General features: G+C 42.5%; 1 protein-coding gene across 6 annotated transcripts; it reads right to left on the bottom strand.

The window, feature by feature from the left end:
• Positions 1-243: 243 nt before the first annotated feature.
• Positions 244-24,789, bottom strand: STRADA (STE20 related adaptor alpha). Of its 6 annotated transcripts, none has more exons than XM_081884157.1 (13): positions 24,591-24,789; positions 22,388-22,475; positions 19,651-19,708; positions 17,930-17,958; positions 14,921-15,023; positions 12,214-12,335; positions 8,633-8,741; positions 7,818-7,941; positions 5,929-6,100; positions 4,623-4,727; positions 4,234-4,475; positions 3,322-3,364; positions 244-1,661 (listed from the first exon to the last, which is right to left on the bottom strand). In XM_081884157.1, the coding sequence occupies exons 2-13, from the start codon at positions 22,421-22,423 to the stop codon at positions 1,509-1,511; spliced, it is 1,296 nt and encodes a 431-aa protein (XP_081740283.1). In that variant the 5' UTR covers positions 22,424-22,475; positions 24,591-24,789; the 3' UTR covers positions 244-1,508. The 6 variants fall into 6 exon arrangements, with proteins under 6 accessions (XP_081740283.1, XP_081740284.1, XP_081740285.1 ...); XM_081884158.1 differs by having other exon boundaries at positions 22,412-22,475; XM_081884159.1 differs by lacking the exon at positions 24,591-24,789 and adding an exon at positions 24,281-24,333.
• Between the last annotated feature and the right edge of the window lie 1,117 nt (positions 24,790-25,906).

Genomic DNA, 25,906 nt, shown 5'->3' with positions numbered 1-25,906 from the left:
AATCACCTTTTCCATCTTACCTTCATTCTGCTTCAATAACTGAGCTTTGTCTCAGCAGACACAAGAAGGAAAAGTTCACTGGTTAAGTTAGCAAGACCAGGCTTTAGAATTCATCGGTTTAGTCTGCTAGGCATGACACCTATTCTATATATCCCCAGAAGCTGTGCTTCCAATTACAGGTGCATAAATCTCCTTTGCAGAGCAAAAATAGGAAGAGGGCTATGTTACACAAAAGCTCTACCATTTAAGAGTGCATAAAATTTTAATTGGCAACAAAACTAGAAGAGCAAACATGGACTGGGGTTCAAGTACAGTGTAAGACACACAGGCATACATAAACGTCCTGCATCAGCTCCAACCAGACAGATGCAGCATTGGCTCAGTGCTTGATTGAGTGAAAATGATTAAGAAGAAAACAGCTCCCCTGGGGGTGGGAGAGAAATGGAAAGAAAAGGCTTCACTACACCATTTGGGGAAACTTCAGAACAGCAAGGTGTGTAGTAGACAGGAATACAGGGGGAAAGTGTTCAAGGTTCTGCAAGTTTTGTCATCAACCAGCACTTGTCCTAGGTGGAAACTAAAACTGGAGTGGCAAAGCATTTTTAGAATGAAAAGCTACAGTGAACAATGAACACTCATGCCCCTAAGAAAAAGAGGGTAGGATTTTGGCAGAGATACAGAGGAGTTTTTAAAATACGTTCAACCTGTGTTGGAGAGACAGCTAGGACCAGCTTCCCTTAAACTCCTTACCCATCTCTTCCAGCAGAGTACATTTTAAGTGTTTCTTTTTTAAAAAACAGGAGTGCACAGCACTCAGATCCACAGATGGAGGTGAGCCATTACAGCAATACTTACACTAGGGGAAAATGCTGGCTTTGCTAGAAAGTGACTTGAGTCCTGCCTTTCTGGTTTGCTGTTGGAAACTTTTAGCACCATAGGGTTAAGTCTACCATTCCCATCATACTTTGATTATCCAGTAGGAAGGGAAAGGGGTGAATACATTCAGCATGGAATGCAGCTGTTGCAAATGCTACCTTCACTTTTGTCTTGCAAAGCCGAGTTTTCCATTGGGTAAGAATGCTTTGCAAGTAATATATGAACATCCAAGCTGATTCCCAGCTCTCTCAAAGGCAACCCTTGACTAGGAAGCTACAGCAAGGAACACCCAAACATCCTCCCTAAACCTGGAGCTCTTGCAACAGCACAGATATGGCAGGGGAAAACTGGTTCAATGGGCCATCATTTTGAATGCAAACCTACCAAAAGCTGAGCTAGAATTCACTAGCACCACATCCTTACTGCACTCACTGCACTCCCACAGTCTATACTCCCTGGGTCTGGCTCCAGTGTGTCATCTGGACCACCTTCCTATGGAAGACGTAAACTGCAGTATAACATCACGACTCGGTGAGAAAGGGAAGTGGTGTTACATAAGTAAACCATGCCTGAAGAAAGCTTGCTTTCTCTCAAGAACTTCTACACTTTATATGCTTCCTTCTGTTGGAGGTCTAGAACTCCCAGTCATCCATCTCAAGCTGCTCCAGATGGGAAACCAGTCCAAAAATAAGACTAGGATCTTGTGCCTGCATGCCTTCAAAGCTTGTGATAGGTGTGACAGGATACAGCAGTTCAGGAAGCGCTTCAGAGGCACGGCGCTTGATCTGGAAGACATGGGGAGAAGGGGAAATGCTAAATTGAGCAGAATTAAGAATTCCAAGCCAGAGTGAAGAGGTTAAGTGTAACTTACACCCATCTTATTATAGTCATGGGGTAGGGTATACAACTGCACTTTGAATATTTGGACATTCTCTGCACATGCTGTTAATTTAGTTTCATTGACTATTGTGGTCTCCACTGAAATAATAAAATAGAATTCTGGCTTTCATTAGTTTCATAGCTGCTGGGAAAAAACAGAGCTTGGCTGTTGCCTTCATGCCCTGTTTGTAAGTGTCTCTGGGGCATTTGACTGCCCACTGTTGGAAATAGGACAGTGGACTAGATAGATCACCCAGAGCCCTCTTCTGTTAGGGGATGAGGAGGTGGCATTTGTGGAAAAGTCAAGCCAGGTTGAATTTTGTATTGGGTGTTCTATCCAAACACAACTGCTCTTATTTCCTCCAATATACCCTCATATTCATACATTTCCCACCTTTTGCAGCATTTCTGAATGACAACCTCACTGGGGGGGATCTCAACAGTTCCCTTACTTCCTGGTAATCTGGTTTCACAGTGTAATCCAAAATAAATCCAACAAGTCATTAGCATAGGGGGTGGCTAATGTCTGGGCTGGAGCCAAGCAAATTTCTCCCCTCCCCAAAATGTCGGCAGTGTCAGCAAAAATTAAAACCAGTGCTGTGGTGTGCAGGGTGGTTTAAACCCATCCACTCCTTCCAGAAGCCTGATGGGGATGCAAATCACCCTCTTCTCATTCATCAGATTAAACATCTGATGAGTGGGGAGAAAGCAGTAGAACACCCCTTCCTAGTGGATCAACACAGATGTGTGCAAGTGAAGAGAGTGGGGTGGTCACATACATCACTGAGGGCCGACCAATGTAGCCCTTGAGCCAAAGAATTGGTTAACCACGCCTGCATTAGAAAAATGGGGAAAATTACCAAATTTTGTATAGCTACAGGCTCAGCACAATACAACAAAATAAACTCTAAAAAAAACAACAACAACCCCCAACTCACCCACCCCCATCATGCATTGGTATCACTGATAAATTGTATACAGCCTGAGTGATATAACTGGCAAGGGATATTACCAAAGGACACTGCTATTTGTTTCAGGCTAGTGGCCAGCAGCAAGGCCATTGCAATCACATAAGCAGGATTGCATGCATTTTCTCAACAGGCAGACAAATCTTGAAAAACAAAAATTTCCTAACCTTCAGAGTAGGATTGGGCCAGTGCTTTTACTAAGGGGTAGATACTTTAGCCTCAGCAAGGCTGGGGGAGAGACAGAATAGTGTTGGAGCAACTCACAGCCAGTGAGGAAGGGAGAAAAAAGCCCCCAAAATCCTGAGTTGCAGGAACAATCTCCTTGGCTCACTGGACATATGTAGCAAGGTGTGCTTTGTGGTCCTTGCAATCCCTTGGCCCTCTTGCCCACCACTAGATCAAAGTGCCCTCATTCACCCAAGGGTTGTAATAAAAACCAAGAGCAGCTTCCGAGTTTCAAAACCCTAGAAAAGTCCCATTATCACAGGAGAAAGTTCCAATAGCAATGGGGTCCCCCCACCCCCGGTTTCTGGAGGCCTACTTTCTGCTACAGCATGATGGGGGAAAAGGAAGAATATTACTGGGGCAAAAGTGTTACCTGTTTGAAAAAGGAATGGTTGAGCAGTGTACTTGCGCTTGGCCTGTTCAAGAGAATAACAAGAAGGGGTGGCGTATCAGTACAAGAAGGAATAAGGATGGAGAGAGAGCAGTAAATATTATATTTTATAGCTTCAGGATGGTGAAGCTATAAGAAACACTTGCCCACTGTTTGTGGCTTTCCTATCTGCCCCAAGCGAGAAAAAGCTTCAGAACGTCCATATCCAGGTTAATGAAAGAACAGTGGGGAATAAGAACTGCAAGGGACATACAATCCCTGTTCCAACTACATTAGATAACACCTGAAAGCCACCATCCTCTCTATCAACCTGGGCTAGTAGTTCATCTAAGAAGTTTCTTGCTGTGGCTACATCAACGGCTATCCTGACTGTATCAACACCGATCACAAAAGCCATTCTACGTCTGCACATTTGGAACAGGTGAATACATTCAAGCAGAGAGGACATTTGCATACTTTGTTATTGCTTTGCACCTTCTGAGAGCAGATCTGTTTGATAAAGACTTTGAATGTCCCCCTTTTACCAGCCAACACCATGAGAATCTGCTTTATAGGGATACGCAAACAGCTGCTTTGATATATCAATTCATCAAGCCCTGCGGGATGTTTTAGCTCAGTCTCCCCCACCAGACGCTTTACAATTATCAAGTGTATCCCCTGTGCACCCTAATCAGGGAGTTTCCAGGCCTTCCACGTTCTGGTGACAGAACCTAGGTTAGAGAACATGGATCCTACCCAAGTGATGTTCTTCCTTCTTCTACCATCCCACTAGCATACTATTAGAAAAAAGGCTTCAATGTATACCAAGCATAACATAGGTCTCCCACGTCACCAAAGGGGATGCACCTTTTCAAACCTTGCTCAGTCAGTGAGATTTCTTTGTTTTTGCTATACCTCAGGTCTGGGTTCCTTTGTAGGCATTGCTCCACAAAGTGGTGGAAGGAGGGCGAGAAGGTACGGTGGTATGGATGTGGTGCTGCCTCGCCATTAGAGGCCCTGCCACTGCTGGCTGCCATGCCTTCCCCCAGCCCAGTGCTAACCCCTGAGCGTGATGGCTTCATGGTCAGCTCCTCTGGAGGAATAGTAGTTGTGTCCAGCAGGCAAGGAACAGTGCCATTTAGCTTCTCCAAAAGCATCTGAAGTACAAGAGGGGGAAAGCAGGTGCATGTGGTTTACCAGAAAAGCTTGCCCTACAGTAACACGGCTAGCGCCACAATACTTTTAGCCTCCTGGCTCTGATAATAGTACAGGCGGGGGCTGAAGTAGAGCAGAAAATTCCCTACCTGAGTTGCAGGCATATCCTTGAAAGGGACATGGCCATTTGCCAGCTCACAGGCTGTTATTCCTACACTGTAGATGTCAGATTTTGCATCATAGCCTTGGAGATTCTAAAAGGATAAAATGAAAATAATGTGCTTAATCCATTGTGACTCCTGTTTAAATTGTGGTGGGAATTAATTAAACAAAGAATCTATCACTGCTACCTACAAAAAGACAGTATTTTAGGAACAGAGGAAGCTGCCTCATACCGAGTCAGATCACTGGGTCCTTCTAGCTTAGTCCTGTTTACACCAGGGGTTGTCAACCTGGTCCCTAGTGCCCACTAGTGGGCGTTTCAGGATTCTAGGTGGGCGGAAGGGGGTTCTGCAGCACAAGCTGAATCCTCCTTTCATGAAGCACTGGTGGGCGGTAAGGAAATTTTACCATCAAGAAAGATGTATTAGCAGGCGGTAGGTATAAAAAGGCTGACTATCCCTGGTCTACACTGACCGGAAGCCACTCTCCAGGGTTTCAGATACAAGTTCTCTCCCTGGAGACATGGGTGTAGCCAGGACTTTTGTTGGGGGTGGCAGGACTTTTGTTGGGCGGGGGCAGAACTGACATGATTGGTCAGTTAGTTAAGTACAGTGGTACCTCTGGTTACATACTTAATTCGTTCCGGAGGTTCATTCTTAACCTGAAACTGTTTTTAACCTGAAGCACCACTTTAGCTAATGGGGCCTCATGCTGCTGCCACGCTGCTCCCAGGCGATTTCTGTTCTCATCCTGAAGCAAAGTTCTTAACCTGAGGTACTATTTCTGGGTTAACAGAGTCTGTAACCTGAAGCGTATCTAACCTGAAGCGTATGTAACCTGAGGTACCACTGTATTTCTATTGTTTTACATGATCTAGGGGGCAACTTCCCCCCCCACCCATGCTACTACACCCATGCCTAGAGAGGCCAGGGATTGAATCTGGCATCTTCTGCATGCAAAACAGATGCTCTACCCCCGAGCTGTGGCCCTTGTACCAATTTTATATGTGCTTTCAGTGCTACTTCCACGTTACCCCCCAGGATCTGCTCAACAGAGGAGGAGGACACCCCTAATCTGTGGTTTAAGCTCAAGGCCCTCAGTGCAAGAGTTCAGTGTTTCTTTTAGAAAAGTGGAGTTGGTGAGGTGGGAGGTTTACCTGAACAGCTACCTTAAGACTACATAGTTGGGGTATTACACAGAACAATTTGTTTTATCAATGAGGCACATTTGGCAAGAGTTGGTCCTGTACACTCGAGGGCTAAGTAAACGAGACTAAGAAAGACTCTAACATACCTGCTGCAAGACCTCTGGGCTTAGCCATGGCAGAACCTTGATGCTATACTTGGGGAAATCATGAACTACTTTGAGACGCTGACCATGACTGATCATGCTCAGGTTACTGCGCAGGCCAGAGAGGTACACCTTCCCATCTGCAGAAATCAGGACATGACTGGCCTTCACGCTCCTGCATACAAAGAGGATAGAGAGATAGCAGCCACAAACCCCCCACCCAACCCCTCCATCCAACCCTACTCAATTTTATATGTAGGAAATCTAAAGCCTGGGATCAAAGTATATGCAAGTGTATACTGTAACACTACATACTATATGCAAATAGGAAGTCATGTATCATACTCAGCAACCATTTGATTGCTGAGTCGAGGCAAGACTTACAACATCTCTGCTTATTTCTTAGCAAGAGGGAGAAGCCTTGAAACTTTCCTTCTCCCTACCAAACTTAGTAAGACTAGCTGAGCACACTTGTTGTTCAGGTTTCAGTCCATGCTTCTAATGCGGAGTAACAAATGAAAACATGGCAATCTAGACTGTACTTATGTACCAGACGTGAGAGAGAGGCTACCTGGTTCACAATTTAATAGAATAACCCTAATAAAAAAGGTAAAATTAAAGGGACAAAACGACTGACAACTAATTCTTACGGGGACATTTCTTTGCAAGCAGTATGGGTAGAATGTCGGCATGCACACATGCTGTTTTTACATTGAGAGCTAAGCTCTCAGCTCAGCTCAGATTCCGTATGATAGATTCTATACTGATGTGGCAAACACACAGTAAACCCCAGTGGTAGTTTGGGTTGTGCCCTCCGACAAAAAGCAGGAGCAAGACAACTTCAATTCTCCTTTAGCCTAATTATGTTTCCAGTCCCATGACATTTTAACATTTCTTATTGTTGTTTACACCACAAACTCAAACCAGCTTCAACTCCATTTGACTGTACAGTGGTACCTCGGGTTAAGTACTTAATTTGTTGTGGAGGTCTGTTCTTAACCTGAAACTGTTCTTGACCTGAATCACCACTTTATCTAATGGGGCCTCCCTCTGCTGCTGTGCCGCTGCTGCAGGATTTCTGTTCTTATCCTGAAGCAAAGTTCTTAACCCTTTTGACCTTTAAAGCCCTTCACGGACTAGGACCCTCGTACCTACGGGACCGCCTCTCCTGGTATGCCCCACGGAGAGCCTCAAGGTCCATAAATAACAACACCCTAGTGGTCCCAGGCCCTAAAGAATTTAGATTGGCTTCAACCAGAGCCAGGGCCTTTTCAACTCTGGCTCCGGCCTGGTGGAACGCTCTGCCTCATGAGACCAGGGCCCTACAGGATCTGATTTCTTTCCGCAGGGCCTGTAAGACAGAGTTGTTCCGCCTGGCCTTTGGCTTGGAGCCAATTTGATTCCCTCCCTCCCTCCCTCCCTCTCTCTTTTTTTTCTTCTTTCTTTTCCTTCTCCTCCTGTGATGAGGCTACATTTTAATATTTTAATGTTCCATTATTTTAATGTTGTATTTTATTTTTGTTTTTAAGTTGTAATCATTCATCTTGTTTTTATTATTGCTTGTAAGCCGCTCTGAGCCCGGCCTTGGCTGGGGAGGGCGGGGTATAAATAAAAAATTATTATTATTATTATTATTATTATTATTATTATTAACCCGAGGTAAAATTTCTGGGTTAGTGGAGTCTGTAACCTGAAGCGTATGTAACCTGAGGTACCACTGTAATGCCTACCAAACAAGTAGTCCAGGAAACTACAGCTCTACCAATGGACTATGTTTTTTTAAGAAATTACACTCAAATGACTACAACTTCCTAAATCTTTGTGGGAAGCTGAGATACTAGGCCTCATTTCAGAAGAGTTAAATTTTGCTTTCTAATGCTTAAAGGGCTTACCTGTGAACATATCCCATATGGTGAATGTAATCAAGGGCCTTCAAAACACCTTGGAGGATATAAGCCATAGCTAGCTCACTCATCCCATCCATAAAATGTGTACAGATTAAATCTTTAGCAGAACCTACAAAAAGGAAAAAAAAACACAAGGTGCTTCAACGGTTGCAGAAAAACTAAACCCAGTTGTTTTAACAATTGTTCCTCTCATTATTTGTAGAAGATGGACACATGCATAGACCTGCCTTCAGATGCCAGAGGGAATAAGTTCAAGCACATATAACTACACTTGAGAAGACTAAAGTAATTTCTGGTCCAATTTTCTCTAATAGTACCCCACCCCAAACAAAACTTCCTCCCTTGTAGAGACGACATTAGCAGAGAGAAAGGTTAAATTTGATTGAACCAAAGGCTGGTTACAAATACAAAAGCTAAATTCTATCATTACAAAATTCTCTTTTATATCAAACAGGGAATTTTTATCGCAGAAGACGCTTTGAAACCTTCATTTGCTTTTAAAAGGCTTTCAAGTTTCCCTTCCTGAGGGTTATGCTTACCTCAAAATGACTGAGAGACAGAGAGGGAAGGGCCTCACTTGGAATTTCACCACCCACGGCCTAACAGAATACTCTGTCTCTGAGGTTAACGTAAAACTTTCCTGGAAAGAGCACATGCAGAGCAAATACTGAAAAAAAGGAAGCTGCCTCACCTCATTTACAGCATCATAAGTGCATAGGATCATTGTGGGTGTCTGAATGTGTCCTCACATCAAACCTATATCCTGTCTAATGGTGGAGGAAGGTTCATGTTTTACTTACCATAGGCCATGAAAGATGTAACAACCCACAGTTCATTGTCGGCTATGAAGGCTGCTTTATATGGCACAAGATTTGGGTGGCTGAAGAACTTTGAGACATGAAGCTCACCCTGAAAGCAAAAAACGATAAGACAACAATTATTTTTTTAACAAATGAGTAAAGGAAACTTGAAGAGGTATGGATACTCTAGGGGGAAAACAATTGGCCAATTGGCACCCTTTCACAACTTATATCATGGCTTATTGCTTCTTTTGCCAGTTAAGGGTACAATCAGAATTTGGATACTTAATCCGCATGAATTACTGAGACAAATAAAATAATAAAAACACCATTGCACTGTAACAGGAGTAAACCAAACCAAAGGGTCAGCAATAAAACAGCATTTTGCTAGTAATTTTATTTGCTTAGCTATTTATACAGCAGGTAATATTTGGAAACAAGCTAATCAAGGTTTCTTTTTGTTTAATCTTGTAAATCGCTTGACAGCTTTGACTGTTTTTAAATAACTAGTTCTGCTGGCCAGGTGTTTTCTAAATTTGGGGTACAGCTCAGCAAAACATATTATGTGAATCAAAAGATACCAGCTTCAAATGAAGGTGCCCTCTCTTTTTACAGGAAAATACATACCGTATTTTTTGCACCACAACACTCACTTTTTTCCTCCTAAAAAGTAAGGGGAAATGTCTGTGCGTGTTATGGAGGGAATGCCTACGGGTGGCATGCCTATGGATTTTCCTCCTCTAAAAACTACGTGCGTGTTATGGTCGGGTGCGTGTTATAGAGCGAAAAATACGGTACATACACACATACACTATATACTTTGGCAAGTTTCTTGCTTGACAGTTCACTATGCATTTGGACACTTGTTAAGATATAGTAACCCAATTCTTCATAATGGATCTTGAGATTAAACAGTGGGTTTTCATCTATGTTTGGATACAACTGGACACCATTTTGAATCAAGATGGCGGACTGAACCTTTCAAAATCGTCCTCATTCTAACCACTTCTTTCAAAACTATCCAATTTTTGGTTTCTTGGAAAAGTACACAGGGTATGAGGCTACTAGCAGATAATAATTGGGAGGGAGGGTTGTTTCCTCATAATTTATTCAGACTTGCAGCCTGTATTACTTTTGAGTGCTCAAAGATAATGTTTACAGGCACTTAAAAAAACCCAAACTCCTCGATTTCAGTGGGTAAGACTTACATTGGCTATCACCTTTAAACATTTAAAAGTAATAAAATTCTATTCCAAACCAGTGCTTATGAACAATCTGAAACTAAATCCATGTAAGTCATAGTTGTCAATGATGGATTATCTATGTGTTCTCAGCATTAACAGGATCCCAGTATCTTGAAAGAACATATTTGCAGTCCGTGGTGTCTTCGTGACCCAATTTTGCTCCTGGATTGTCATGAAAGCTTTTCTTATCAGCTACAACTAGCAAATGCCCCTACTTGTTAGAGAGGTCACTGTTAATCTCAAAGATTAATTACTGTAATATACTATCCATGGAGTTGCCCTTGAAGACCACTTGACATTTCAGATGACAGAGAATGCATTACTACATTATAAGCAACCAATAAACTACAATATAGAATGAACAAAAATATTGAGTCTTTCTGTGGTGTTTAGGACCTAATGATTCATTCTACTAACTCTTCCCCTCTACATCATGAAGTCGTTTTTATCTTACCAGGGACTTATGTCTGAGCAGGCATGCATAGGATTACACTATAAAGAAGCCATTTAAAGCTCCATATCTTCCAACTGTAAGAGCAATTTAGCAGTGGAAGATGTTATGGAAATGCCTTTCTTGTAAGTTCAGGAGGACAGGAATTTGTTGTCTATCTCTGTTTCCCAACTGGGAGTCTTAGGCAGGATATTCCAAGGGGGCCACAGGTGAAAATCACATAAATGGGGGGCACAGCACGAGGCTAGGGAGCCACAGAGGGTCATGAGAAGTGAAGGGAAAAAAGCATTTAAAAACCCCTGATCGGCTGGCTATCACAAGAGGGTAAGAGGACAACCTACCAGAGCCTAGTGTTTCTGGCGGGAGGGGGCAATCACTGAGGCTCCAGTTTGGCCAGCAGAGCCTGTGATCCAGAACCTCCAGGTCAGGTAAGTCTGGGCGAGCCAGAGTTGCTTGTTGCTGCCGCCAGTGCTGGTCCTGGGGGCAGCCTGGGCCTGACTCTGCAAGGTGCAGGGTGCAATCCACTGCAGCACCTAGAGGATCAGGGCCTTCAGATGTTGTCGAGGGGCGTAGGGCCCGTCAGCAGCGTCTGTCCAGCTCTGCAAGGCGTGGGGTGAAATTCACCCCAGAGCCTAGCTGAGTGGGTCATCTGGTGCTGCTGACTTGCATCTAGTAAATAACTATCTACTCACAAGAACACTGCACTGAGTTCAGTAGGCCTTACTCCCAGGTAAAGGTGTGTGGAGCTACAGTGTTTTATCTAAGCAGCCAGGTTCCTCCAGATGACAAGATCTTTTTGCAGCAGGTCAGTGAGGACCACTTGCTTTTTAAAATTTTCCCATATATACCAAACTCCCTGTGTGCCTTTTGGACTGAATCTACTGTAGGTTTCCCCTACTGTATCAAATAACTTGGGTTAAATAAGTGCTATTTACTTTTTATAATACATGGAAGATGGATCTCCCTCAGAAGGTTCTAGACTCTCCTTCCTTGGAGATTTCTAAGTAGAGGTTGGATGGCCATCTGTCATGGATGCTTCAGCTGAGATTCCTACATTGCAGGGAGTTGCACCAGAAAGATGATCCTTGGGGTCCCTTCCAGCTCCATGAGTCTATGTTTTTGTGCTTCAACAATATTTCATTACAGTGGTACCTCAGGTTACATACGCTTCAGGTTACACACGCTTCAGGTCACAGACTCCGCTAACCCAGAAATACTACCTCGGGTTAAGAACTTTGCTTCAGGATGAGAACAGAAATCGTGCTCCGGCAGCGTGGCAGCAGCAGGAGGCCCCATTAGCTAAAGTGGTGCTTCAGCTTAAGAACAGTTTCAGGTTAAGAATGGACCTCTGGAACAAATTAAGTACTTAACTCAAAGTGCCACTGTATGTTTTTATCATTTTATGCAATTGTATTTTGTATAAATTATAAAAATGTTCTATTTACAAACAAAACCTTTAAATAGCTACCTTTCTACCGGTAGGATGGGGGTGGGGACATGAGTGTAGCCAGGATTTTTGTTAGGGGGCAGAATCTCAGATTTGTATTGATTTTCACTTATTGGGAGGGGCAGTTGCCCCCCTCCCCCATCTAGGCTATACCCATGGAGGGCATAGAAAGGAAACAAGTTTGGAAGGGGGCTACAGGGATAAAGGTTGGGAACACTATCTTAAGACTAGATAGTCTTAAGACAGAGACTTTGTCAGTTGTTCAGTTCTACAACCCAGCCACTAACAGATGAAACAACACCATATAGAATCATAGGGGCCTAAGAAAGTGGAATGTCAGCAAAGGAGTGCCATTTGCCACAGTAATTCAGACTGAATCAAGGTAAGCATCTCCAACTAAGGACAAAGCAAAGTAACAGCACAAGATTGCTACCTCTACCTGCAAAAATGCCACCATCTCATTGGTGCAGGCCTCTAAGTTGATCCTCCGGACAGTGACAAACTCTCCTGTTGGTTTATACCGTGCAAGATTCACTATCATTAGCTCCCCAAAGCCCTTGCCTGAAAAGATAAGAGGCATTTTTGTCACAATAACACTTTCCACAAAATCTTAACTGAAGCATTTTCCTGCTGGGAGTTATCTATTTTTGAAATTATGGTAGAATTCAGATAAAACCTATCTTAATCTAGGTTCCAAAGCTGAATTTATCAGTTTTCTTCCTACTTATTTCATTTTGTTAATATGTTATAGTGTTCATTTATATACAGCTTACTCATTTTCTTTTTGACTCTTGTTATATTATAAATCAAACCAAGAAACAGCTAGCAGAAAACAAAGCAAATGACCACCTGCCTGCGGACTGTCTCGCCAGAGTGGTGCATGCTCTGGTTATCTCCCGCTTGGACTACTGCAATGCACTCTACGTGGGGCTACCTTTGAAGGTGACTCGGAAACTACAACTAATCCAGAATGCGGCAGCTAGACTGGTGACTGGGAGCGGCCGCCGAGACCATATAACACCGGTCTTGAAAGACCTACATTGGCTCCCAGTATGTTTCCGAGCACAATTCAAAGTGTTGGTGCTGACCTTTAAAGCCCTAAACGGCCTCGGTCCAGTATACCTGAAGGAGCGTCTCCACCCCCATCATTCTGCCCGGACGCTGAGGTCCAGTGCCGAGGGCCTTCTGGCGGTTCCCTCATTGCGAGAAGCAAAGCTACAGGGAACCAGGCAGAGGGCCTTCTCGGTAGTGGCGCTCACCCTGTGGAACGCCCTTCCAGCAGATGTCAAAGCGATAAACAACTACCTGACATTCAGAAGACATCTTAAGGCAGCCCTGTTCAGGGAAGTTTTTAACGTGTGATTTTACTGTATTTTTGGTTTTTATGGAAGCCGCCCAGAGTGGCTGGGGAGGCCCAGCCAGATGGGCGGGGTATAAATAATAAATAATAAATTATTATTATTATTATTATTATTATTATTATTATTATTATTATTATTATTATTATTGTTATAACTTCCCTCCATTAAATGAAATGGAAATGCTAAACCTCTACAACACAAATTTTCAAAAAAACAAAATGCGTACCACAGTGGAATACCTGCCAGTAAACAATGTCTGGAAACAATAAAAATCATTCATTCTATCACAATGTTCTTTTATCAATGGGACTTAAGTCCTGGCAAACTTTTCACACTGATTTTAATGGATTCTATGTGTGACTAACTTAGCCCTGATCTAGCTCACTTTTTATGATTTTGACTGCATGATAAATTATCATTAGATAAAAAACAATCATGAAGGATGTTACCCATCACAAGGTATGATCTGAATATTCAGGAGGCCATCTCCTTGCTAAAGCTTAGTAGGTCTGGATACAATAACAACAACAACAACAACAATAATAATAATACTCCACCCATCTGGCTGGGTTTCCCCAGCCATTCGAAGCAGCTAGTCAGTGACTGAATGAGTGATCACCTGGGAAATAGATGGGCACTGTCTTGAGTTTCACGATGGAAAAAAGGCAGGATATAAATGTAATAAAATAAATACAAATACACTTTTTTAAAAAAAAATTGTTTAAATTGCTATGACAATTTACTTTTTCTATGTAATTTCTCTGAAATTAAGAAAACTCTCCATAGTAAATTTCATGGTGATACAATATTTGTACAAAGTTAATAACTGCAGAATGTTAAGAAGTAGCCACACTTCTAAATCCCATTTATTATACTCCTGCAGCTGTATGATGCATAAAATTAAGGAGTAGGGTAAGTGAAGCAACCACCTTGAAAAACAGTGGGTTGGAAAATCAGCTCAGAATTTTTTTAAAAAGCAAGTCTTCAGAAGAAGTCTGAATTTGCCATCTCAGGACATGACAAGTTGGGGGAGAGGGAAGAGGTGTCTGGACAATTATCAGTGTCTACAACAGCAGGACAGGTTTCACAAATGGATCTTGAATACAATAAATACCTTGCAATATCCCTTGCCTGAAAATGGAACCTGTTCTTCTCAACACGCAAGGAATGCAAGACAGATATAAAACCTTATCCATTTCAAAGTGACTGGAGGGAATTTAGGAAGTAGCACAGGTGGAAAGAGCATTGGGCTTTGCTGTACTGCATCAGAAATGGCAAGGGAATGGAAGGTGAACAACAGCAACTGATTAGGACTAACCCCACACGCATGAGTGACCTGATAGATGTCCAATTCTGCATTTTTGAGATTCTGTATTCACCCCAGAACACACTGACTCCTAATCCCAGCTTCACCTGAAATAGCATGGGGAGGGCAGCATTTGATTGCCCAAGATCCAAAACAATTTCCTCCAGACTCAGCAAAAACGCTGAAGCTGGAATGAGAGATGGGTGGCCTGGCACCTCCTTCCCAATACCCACCCACTCAGAGGTGTCCCAGTTTCCCTAATGTCTCAGTACTGCATTACAAGAGGATACTTCTTTTTTAATTATTTGTCATTTTATGGCTTAACAGTATATGCCTAGAAATAAAACAGCAGCCAATATCAGTGCTGTTAAAAATAACAGAACCTCAAGAAAGGATAACATTATTCAACTCATAAACAAAGTCAACTAAGGAAATGAGGAGAACTTCAATACTATGAAAAGTGAAAATCAAAACATTACCTATTATGGTCAGTAACTCATAACAATTGCTGTCGGGCAAATAACAGTTCATGGTGTCCCTTTTCGGGGAGGATGCTATAGATTCTGAGCTTGCTTCATTGGTCTGGAAAAGAAAAGAGTAAGGTGCAAGAGACTAACAGGACAGGGTTAGCTTTTCTGTATGACAGTTTTGAATACACAGTACTCAAATTGCAAGGATGTGGTTTGTATGCTGGAGAATCTCTCCAAAATATCATTTATAGCCTTTTGTAACCTTAGGATACAATCCTATACACAAGTCCCAATGAACTCAATGGAACTTGCTTTTAAGGGGGCATGTATAGGATCATGCTCAGAGTTCAAAAATGTCACTGCTCTCACACCTTATTATGTATGGTCTCCTTTGCTACCTCATATAGTCAAATTCCCTCCCAGAACACTCTTGTGGCCTGCCTCCTCAAAACCAGTGCACAAAAAATCAAAATCCAAGAAATTTACAATCTTCAGATGCAAACATTTCCAGATGTAGACTTGAAATCTGGGTTTAGAAGTGCCACGCAACTTCAGAACTTCCTGTCACTACTTTCCGCCCTACAGGAAGTACCATAATATCTCAAGTTCAATCTTCAGCTCCTTTAACTAAAAGAAAAAATAAACAGGGCTAGGAAAGACTTCTGACTGAAATGTGGAGAGCCTCTGTCAGTCAAATAAGGCTCTTAAGCTAGATTGATTAATGGTTCATATGTTCCTACCACAGCTTCCAAAAGGACAGTCATTGTATTTCCTTTGCAATCTTACTGAGAAACCCTTGTTTTTTATTCACTTCCCTTATTTGCGCTTCAATTGTCTGAAAAGCACAATGCACACTGAATGCGCTTCATAAATGGGAAAATGCCTGTAATAATAAAAACAGAGAACCTGCAAAGAAACTCAGATACTGGAAATGAAAAACGAACAGGAAAAGTCAGACTTCAGCCTAATGGCAGCTGTTTGTCTAACAGTGCAACCTTAATTATGTTTACTCAGAAGGAAGTCCTACAGAATTCCATGGGGCTTACTCTCAGGAAAGTGTGCTTATGACTGCAGCCTAAAACTCTTTTAAGATGAAGGCAGTTATGTTAGTAAAGCATAAAGTTTTGTATTGTAATAAATAGCTAATCTGCTATTTTTACACATCAAGATCCCCTCCCCCAGTACATTTTATTATGACATTTCCTCCCCCTCTTCCAAAACTTCTTAAGGTATTTTCTACATCTCCACGCAGAAACAGCAACTGGTTGAAAAATTCTACCCATGCAGAGGAACTCTACTGAACTTGATATTTTATAAACAAATAAAAAAGCTTAAATTAAAATGCTACTTGTGAAGTACAGCACACAAAAAGCCCCTGCAAGAAAAACAAATACAGCTGCCCGCAAGGGTTTCAACACAGGACCTCTTTTGGTGTAAATGGCAAAAATTTAGAAATCAGGAAAGAAAAAACCCTTCTCCTTCTGAATTTATAAAATACTCTAGCATCTAAACAGATGGCTTTTTGGATACTTAAATTTAGCTGGACCTATATTTTAATAACATGTGTTTGGAAACATCAGATGTACTTTTACTAGTGTGACTGGAAAAAACAGAGCCAAGACTGGAAAAAGAATCTTGTGTACAAATTAGCAACTCAAGATTTGACCACCTACTCCAGTCTCTTCTCCCAATCAATCTCTTTAGCATCCTTGGCCCACAACCCCCCAAATACTACCTTGTTCATTCTCTCCATACCAATATAACACAAGCATCCCATCCCTAGACTCCCATGTGAGATTTTCCCAGCTTCACTTTCTCTAGTTCTTAGTCTTCACTAGCCTTCATATGCTCAGATTCTACCATTTTTTTCCACTGCCCAGTCTGCCTTGCCTACTTTAGCCAATATCTCTCTCTGCTTTGTTCTCACTCAGCTTTCAGCCTGCCTGACTGCTTTATCTTTCCTTCTCTCCCTGTCAACAGTATATATATAGCCCCTTCTACTGCTAGATCATGTAAAATACATCCCTCATTCCCCTTTTCTCATTGGCCCTTCCTTACCCTAGCTTCCTGTCAATTCTTGTCTTATTTTCCTCAAACCTGCGCCACCTATGATTTTGTTTCTCAGCTCACTGCCTACTCTGCTCCATTTCATTAGCTACTCTGGCTACCAATTCCATGTATCATAGCTTCCCAACTTTCTGGGCCCTTTTCACAGGCCTCGGCTTCCCTTCCTACTCAATAGCATGATTTTCCCCAGTGAAAATGACCTTTCATTTCTCTCGCAGAAGCTGCACGTTGTCGCAAGGTTGTAAATGCTGATGTATATACCCTGAAGAGCTAGAATATTTATGAACATTCCATGACATCACAACAGTTCAATAAATGGTATGTGTGTGTTGCAGTCAGGCAGGCAATTATTAGTTTTACACTGTAATCCTATACGTGTCTACTCAGTGGGGCTTTCGTCTAGGTAACTAGGGATAGGACAGTAGCTGTGGGCTACTAGATGTTCCACATATTCACACTGATATGGAAAAGTAATAATCCTAGGTGTCAGCAAGTTGGCCAGGTCCCTGGGATTTTTCCAGCTCTGGCTACAATTGTGATAGGATAGTGCAAATTGATTTTGGCAGGCCATTAACTCTTGAATTTGAGCATAGGCTGAGAAAAAGGGTCGTTTCGAATATTTTTAAATAGCTGTTCAACTATCTCACTTCCAGATTTTCTTTTTAAACAGGAATTTTATCGTTTTATTTTTTAAAAAATAAAAGATCAGCTGAACAGCCATATAATTTTACATTACTAGTGAGAACAACCATTTAAAATCCAGGATTTAAGGCTAAAATAAATCAACATGCCACACACCAAAATCTTATTTCCAGGTTGAAACCTTGTTCCCACAAATGTAGAGCTGAAAATATTAGATGTATAAATAAGGCAAAATGGAAAAAAATGTCATAATGTCCACAAATCTCCATGCAATAGGCCACAGCACCACAGCCTACAAAGGTCACTTACTTTTCTCCGAGAGTCACCCGGAGGCTGCTCTGGAGTAAAGAAATTAATCATTCATTCAACTGTGTTTTCTTAAATAGATACCCATTAAGAACAAAACCAGAATCAGTTAATTTACAAGAGATATTCAAATAACCTCAAAAGGGCATCATAACCTACACTAGCGTCATTCTGATCACTGCTACTGGACAAAAATAGTAATTCCTTGCTGGTTTGGAGGATCTGATTAATGCTATTTTGTTCCCCTAAAACATATCCACATAAACAGCTTTAAACTGAGAGAGACTTCAAGCTACACTTCCCTTCCCTCAAGAGGCATAGCACCATTTGTATAGTGTCCAATTCTCCATCACAGGGGAAAAAAGAAATAGTTTGAGATCCATGCTTTGAGGCTCCAACATTGTGAGTTGGAGCCTCAACAACTCAGCCACAGCCAAGCAAGAGGGAAATATGAGGACTGCAAAACTGGAGCCAGGAGTCAGTTCTGAACTAGCTTATACTGGCTTACTCACAGTTGCCATATGGAAATCAATGGATTTTTCAAGCTCATCCATTTCAATGAGTCTACTTTAAATTTGAGGATTTTATAATCCACAAGCACTTCTGAATCTGCTTTTTGTAGATAAATCACTTTAAATAGTCAGTGCTAAAAGATCAGGGGAGGGAAAGAACCTACTGAACCAGTGATAAGAACACTGGAGAAAAATGAAGTTTGGATGGCCGAATTCAGAAGTCAGGGCAGATTAAGTGCAAATAGATGTTTTGTGCTGATATCTTTAAAAATACCCAAAGCTCATTATGCAGATAAGCCATCTGCCCTAAAGTCAAATTATGCCTATCTTAAAGGAGGGCAACTCAGTAGATGGCCTTTAAATCAGACCTGGATGCAAAAAAAGAGGAAAAAGGGAGAAGGTTCATATGAAGGTTTGAAAGTGTCCCTATGTTAAAATTCTGCCTGCATGGGCAAAGCTTACATATCAAGAAAACATCTACTCCAGCCTTTCCCTTGATATGTTAGCTTTCCAAACAAGCAATCTGGCACATTCATTCTGAAAGGGTATTTGTTTGGCTTGGGAGGTCTCTAATCTCATGCTCATGGAGCACTGGAATTGGCTTGGCTTAAAGAATACATTTTAATTTCTAACCCAGAATTTTGTTACTGCAGAATGGAATGAGGGACATATCTGGTTAATTATAGTCGCTTACGGCTTGAGTATTTAAGCAGAATTTGTGGTGGAAATCTCTTAATGTTCCTATGAACAGGTACAGTTTCAAACCAATGTATTAAGAGTGACTGGAAATGTCTCTCATTGAAATCCAGTCAAAATAAATGGTAAGAGCACAATCCACATTAGAGAAGCTCCTAGTGGGTGCTGCAACTCATGAAACAGTGGACAGATTTTGTAAACTAGGAGCAGAGAACCTTTGTCCTATTGTCTTTGCCCCATGGGAAAACCTAATTGTGAGCCAAAGCCAACTGAGCAGCATATCTATCACGGTAGGATTATATAGCTCTCTCTCTGTACAACCCTGTCTCTGGGGGTCACATGAAATTAAGCCAAGAGCCACATCTTCCCCAACACCATTTGTCTTTGTGAGGTTCCTCCAGGATCAGAACTGAAATTACACCTACAGATGTGCTGTCAAGTATTTACCTTACTTTCACAGCACTGAGAAACATGGAGCACAGCTAAGGAAATAATCAATTCATTTAAAGCACTTACCTCCAAACAGTTCCAACTCCCTCAAGCCCTCAAAAATGAACTTCTCGGACATCCACCGCTAGAAAAATAAACCCCACAAAGGCATAACTTAATGTGGCACCATTTAAATTGTACTTAACCAAAGAAAAAACCTCTATTGACGTAAAATGCAGCAACAAAGAGATTGTTCAGACATAATGCCTTGATATTACACCTAAGCCTCCCATGCAACCCCCCATGCAGCCTGCTGTTTTATCTGAACCAGCACACTATGGTATGCAGTGTAAGCAAAAGCTCTAGTGTGCCATTTCATACAAACGGTAAAACATGGTTTGCCTCAAATCAGGATCAGAGGAGGGAACTGCTATGTGAAAGGGGAGAGTGATTTCTCGCTGCTCATTCATGGTTTGCAATTTGCAAAAATCTTCTCTTGGTAACAACATCCTGCCCTCTCCCCACCTTACCTAATTTCAGACACTTTTTCCCCACCCTAGCTTCAATATGGAAAGCCAAGATAGAAAGAACAGCACCTGAATGAAGCAAGGGAGATAAAGTGTTCATTCCCCCCACCCACATTTTTCTCTTGATGTAAAAAGTGTGTATGTGATAGAAATATGTGAACAAGCCTGGCTGGCCCAGGTTGCATCTATTTTGGTCCTGAGTTGTGTCTAACTTGTTCCACTGGCTTCAATGAGGGCAAGTCATGACTAAGTTTAACTGAATCAGCAAAATCATTTTGTGGCAACTTGGAACAATCTTACTAAAAATACAAAAATCCCCACATCTATTAAAAGAATCTGTAATGTGGAGTTGAAGTTTTTTCACTGTTAGAAATGCATTGCTTCTTAAGATTAATTAGTAACATAATGAATGAGCACAACATGTTAAATTGGGAAACTGGGATTGTTAAAATTCTAGTCCAATCTAAAATGAAACTTGTAATTAACTTTCCTCAGGTGATTTCTAAGAACATACATATATATGTGTACAACTCTTCAGGCAAGCTAAAATTACTATGGTAACAGTTTTCAGTGCTTTAATCCCCCCCGCATCGAAAAAACATAAAGTTAAGTGTATGCTATTGAGTTGCCATGTCTTAAAATACCTATAAGTGCTCCAACAAAACTAATGCCAAGTAAATGTCTGGATTTGTTTAAATATAACATTTAACCCATGCTAAGTGTATGTTGTTGAATTGTTCAAGTCAAATATTTCACAGCTACTTTTGAGAAAAACCAACAACTTTCATATATTTATATAGCATGTAAAATTAAGATGACACACATTAAGCAAAGGAAAAAAATAAGTTAAACAAACATGTTAAATCAGCACAGTGTCAATTTAGACCAATAAAAAATTATCCAATCCAAAACTTTCTAGAAAACCCACATCACTGAATAGAAAGGTCTGCACTGCAAAACACTATTTGAACCACTGCAAAACATTTACCCTGCTTCAACTTCCACACTACCGAGATTTAAAACTGCTAAGAAGTGTAACACACATTGCCTCACTGGCCTATATATATATTCCCTGTATGAAGAAAGAGCTGCACTTAGTTCTGGAAAACTCAGCTTCAAATATTAACTTTGCCATGCACTGAGAAAGTAGTTTGCTCAAATCTCCTCAGCTCCTCATCTGTAAAATGGGAAGTGAACTATTGCATAGTGTTGCTGTGGCAGCAAACAAAACGAAGATTGCAAAGCATTTTTCAAATTGAAGGTTACATATAAATTAGAAACATTGCTGCAATATTTGTTTTAAAGGTATATGTAATCAAAAGCTTGACCATTTGCCAAACCACCAACAAAGGAGGTTTGTGAACAGAAGTTCTGGTCAAGTCCTCCTTCTCAAGTGGCCAATTCCCACTCATTCTTGTGAGCAGCAAGCAGGAAATTTGAGGGCTGTGGACTTTATGGGGGTTTGGGTGGGGAATGACGCAAAGAGCCCTCCCATCTGGAAGCGTGGAGAAGGGCCACAGCTCAGTGACAGAGCATCTGCTTTGTGCACAGAAGGTCCCACAGCATTTCCAGACAGGGCTGGGATTTAACCCTGCCTCTAACCCTGGAGAACTGCTGCCAGTCAGTGTAGACAATACTGAGTGAGATGGACCATTGGTCTAACTCAGTAAGGCACCTTCCTATATTCCCATGTGTTGAGGCACCCAACAGAAAAGCTTAGGCAGGTAATTAAAATAAAAAGTCTAACTGCTTAAACTGCATGACATTGTGCTTACTGCTATGGATCTTCTTTAAGATAGCAGTGGCCAGCTTTGTAAAAAATGGTTCACCTAAAAAGAACCACTTCACACCCAAATCATAATTTTAAACCGAGTGAACTTATCAGTTCCAGCTTGAAACTAACTATCTTTCCTCAAGAACATTGTTTCTTTCCCAGAAAGTACACTTAGGATTGCAATCAATGTGTGCTGTTCCTAACTTCTGTCATCACCCTCACAGGATGAGATGCTTTCTGAAAAGGAAACGTGAGCAGGGTGGAATCTAGACAGATATTTAAAACGTTGTGAAAATGCTTTTTAAAAAAGCATTTTGAAAAAATATGGGATTTGCCATAGCTCACCATCGCCATCAAGTGTCACATTCATATATTGAACTTTACAACACACTTAAAACATTTTATTTGCAGCTGTATAGCTGAGTCCCAAGTCAACACAGCTCTGTCTCATAAAGTAAGCCCTATACCTTGAAAGGACGTGCAGAGAAATGCTAATTAAATTGTGAAAGTGTTTGACACTCACCCTAATTCGTTCGGGTTTACTTACAAGGAAAGACATGGAATCCAGACTTGGTAACGCTACTCCAAAGGCATGAAATGTTAAAATAGGCCTGATAATAACAAAAAACAACAAGTGATTCAAAAGGCTGTAAAACAAATAGGCTCATTCTACCTTAATTCTAACCAACAGGACTTTTGTTTGGTAAAGGAAAACTCTTAGTATGGCATGAACTAAATAAACAGGGCTCCAAAAGGTGGTGGGAACTTTGCAACGGCTTAAGTACTGGGCTTAGATCCAGGAGCACCAGACACAAATGCCTCAGCAGTCACAAAGCTCACTGGGTTGTCATGTAGTAATAAAAATCACATTAGCCAAATTTAATTACTTAAAGAGCACAATGTGAATGCTGGTGATAGGAACTATGTAGAGAGGGCACATGCGCAAACGAAACACATACAGGAAGAGTGTTCTGCTAACGATAGCCTTCTCATGGGTATGCCATCTTAGGACTCCAGACCAAAATGCCCAACAGTAACTTCTACAACGCCCCTACAACTGGAGATGCAGGAACAAAGCACCTTATGCAGGCATGCAAGGGAAGCGGGGAAATCAAGACTTTTAATGCACAAACGTTGCAAATGTCTTGCATGCCCCTCTCCTCAAATTCAAATGCATCTTATTCATCTTATTTATTCCAAGTAGGGATCCTGCACTATTGGCAAGCGCGATGACCATGATAGAGCTGGCGAAGGAATACCCAGCACAAGGCTGCAACCGGGGCAAGCTTTGCCATGCAACTGTCTAAAGAACAGGAACTCTGCAGGAGCAAAAAAAAAGGTTGGCAAACCCCAACTGTCTCCCTTTTTTCAGAACCCACTTCGCTCCTGAGGCTGCTGTTGCTTCTCTGTTACCAGGGGTGAAGCTAAGGGTTCCTTTCCACCCCTCACAGCTTATGTACAGTGGTACCTTGGGTTAGAGGGACGCAGGTGGCGCTGTGGGTTAAAGCCTCAGCGCCTAGGACTTGCCGATCAAAAGGTCGGCAGTTCGAATCCCTGCGGCGGGGTGCGCTCCCGCTGCTCGGTCCCAGCGCCTGCCAACCTAGCAGTTCGAAAGCACCTCCGGGTGCAAGTAGATAAATAGGGACCGCTTACCAGCGGGAAGGTAAACGGCGTTTCCGTGTGCGGCTCTGGCTCGCCAGATGTAGCTTTGTCACGCTGGCCACGTGACCCGGAAGTGTCTCCGGACAGCGCTGGCCCCTGGCCTCTTAAGTGAGATGGGCGCACAACCCCAGAGTCTGTCAAGACTGGCCCGTACGGGCAGGGGTACCTTTACCTTTACCTTACCTTGGGTTAAGTACAGTGGTACCTGGGGTTACATACGCTTCAGGTTACAGACCCAGAAATAGTGCTTCAGGTTAAGAACTTTGCTTCAGGATGAAAACAGAAATCGGGCTCCAGCGGCAGCAGGAGGCCCCATTAGCTAAAGTGGTGCTTCAGGTTAAGAACAGTTTCAGGTTAAGTACGGACCTCCGGAACGAATTAAGTACTTAAACTGAGGTACCACTGTACTTAATTCATTCCAGAGGTCTGTTCTTAACCTGAAACTGTTCTTAAGCTGAGGTACCATTTTAGCTAATGGGGCCTCCTGCTGCTGCCGCGCTACCAGAGCACGATTTCTGTTCTCACCCTGAAGCAATGTTCTTAACCTGAAGCACTATTTCTGGGTTAGCGGAGTCTGTAACCTGAAGCGTATGTAACCCGAGGTACCACAGTATTCTATAGCATTTTATTCCCTAGTTTTCTCCCTCCTACTGACACAGGGTCTGCCCAAGACATTTGGGTGCCAGAGGCGAACCCCTCAAAACGGGGCGCCCCCTTCTTCCCTGCCAAGGGGAAGCAGCGTGAAAGAAGGAACCTGGGGGACGGAGAGAAAGAAAAGATGGACTCCGGGAGCTGCCGACCCTGAGGACCCTGCCGCCTGAGGCGGTCGCCTCACCTGGCCTCACGAGTGGGCCGGCCCTGCTGCGCGCGCATGCGCAGACGAGAGACCTTTTCTTCTCCCAACGGTCTCCCTGACGGGGGTCTATACGGAGCAGGGAGGGAACGCGTTTGAAAAGGAACCGTTGAGGGTGGGGCAGCACGCGCGGCCTCCTCTTCCTCCTCGGCCCCTAACGGCCCTCTCCCGCCCTCACTCAGCCTCCTGAGGGCCGCCGCTCCTCACTCACCTCAACACCTCTCGACTGGTTCCCCTCAGCGGCCCAGCGAGATAAAGAACCAGTGTCCGGTGTGTGTGAGGGGGAGGCGGGGCCAACGACGCCACTGGCGCAGCGCTACGCAGCTCACGTCGCAGCCCGGCGCCTTCTCCGCAAGGTAACCCGCTGCCGCTTTGAAGCTGGGGAAGGGAGGGGGCGGAGAAAAGCCCTGCGCCGTCCATAGAGAAAGGGTTGGAAATGGTAGAGTGACAACGCTCGGCTATGCAGATGCGACTTCCGGGTTCCTTTCAGTCCTTCCCCACCACCACCGTTTTTGGGCTTTGCCCTTTCTGCGGCCGGGCGGAAGTGGCGACTGCCCGGGGTAAACGGAGAGGAATCCATGGCTCTTGGAGACAAGGGTTCGAATCCCCACGAAGCCATGACGTTGGGCCACTGGACCGCATCTTAGCCTTACCTACCTCACAGGGTTGTTGTTGTGAGGAGAATAATCTACTGCCTCGAGCTCCTTGTAAGATAGAGATGTTATAGAAATGCAATAAATGAATTTTTTATTGTTATTAATAGTGTGATGGTTGAAATTGGGCTGTAGGATATGTAACGGCAAAGAACACAGAGACCATAGCTGTCAACTTTCAGATTTGAAAATAAGGGATCAGTAGCCTTGAAAATAAGGGATCAGCAGCCTGACCTGTCCCAGGGACAGTCTACGGGATATCTAACAATCCAGGATAGCAGCGGGAAACGGCGCTGGAATAATAGAATTTCCCACAAATAAAGGGAAGGTTGACAGCTATGCACAGGAATATATAGTTTATGTTCTTTCTCTTATTTCTTGCTTGGGGCAGGTGAAAGAAAAGGGAAATCTGCACATGTATACACATAATTATAGAGGTATTATTATTATTATTATTATTATTATTATTACCACCCACTTTTTCCCTTGACAGAGACTCAAGGCAGTTTACAGATAAAATAGATATATAAAAAAAATTGACTGTAGGAACAAACATGCAGTCAATTGGCAGTTCCTGCTCCACCGCATAGCAACCACAGTTGCATCGTTGTATTAGTAATAATGATGATGATAATAAATTCAATAGCTGCCCATTTTAAAACATTGTCGTTCCACAGGTTTCATGTGTCTTGGGGAGCTTTATAAGCATTTTCTTTCCTCGCTGCAAATGAAGCACGTTTTGTTAAAGATTTGGTAGATTCTTACGTTGTCTTCTTCCTTGTACCTTTTCTGGTAAGCTTTTCCATCAAGATTAAGTCCCAAACATAAGCATACCAAATTTTACATACAAGGGAATTTTTTTATATATGTAAGA

Source organism: Podarcis melisellensis (assembly GCF_964234715.1).
Source record: "Podarcis melisellensis genome assembly, chromosome: 13".
Taxonomy (NCBI): domain Eukaryota; kingdom Metazoa; phylum Chordata; class Lepidosauria; order Squamata; family Lacertidae; genus Podarcis; species Podarcis melisellensis.
This window is presented reverse-complemented; position numbering and strand designations above follow the sequence as displayed.

What these genes read in the sequence shown, in the direction of transcription:
- STRADA (XM_081884157.1), bottom strand. Translation starts at nt 22,423, where the DNA reads ATGTCTTTCCTTGTAAGTAAACCCGAACGAATTAGG. An exon ending in GTAAACCCGAACGAATTAGG is followed by an intron (nt 19,709 to 22,387) that starts GTGAGTGTCAAA and finishes TTATTTTTCTAG; the next exon opens with CGGTGGATGTCCGAGAAGTT. An exon ending in ACCATTCCTTTTTCAAACAG is followed by an intron (nt 1,662 to 3,321) that starts GTAACACTTTTG and finishes CATGTCTTCCAG; the next exon opens with ATCAAGCGCCGTGCCTCTGA.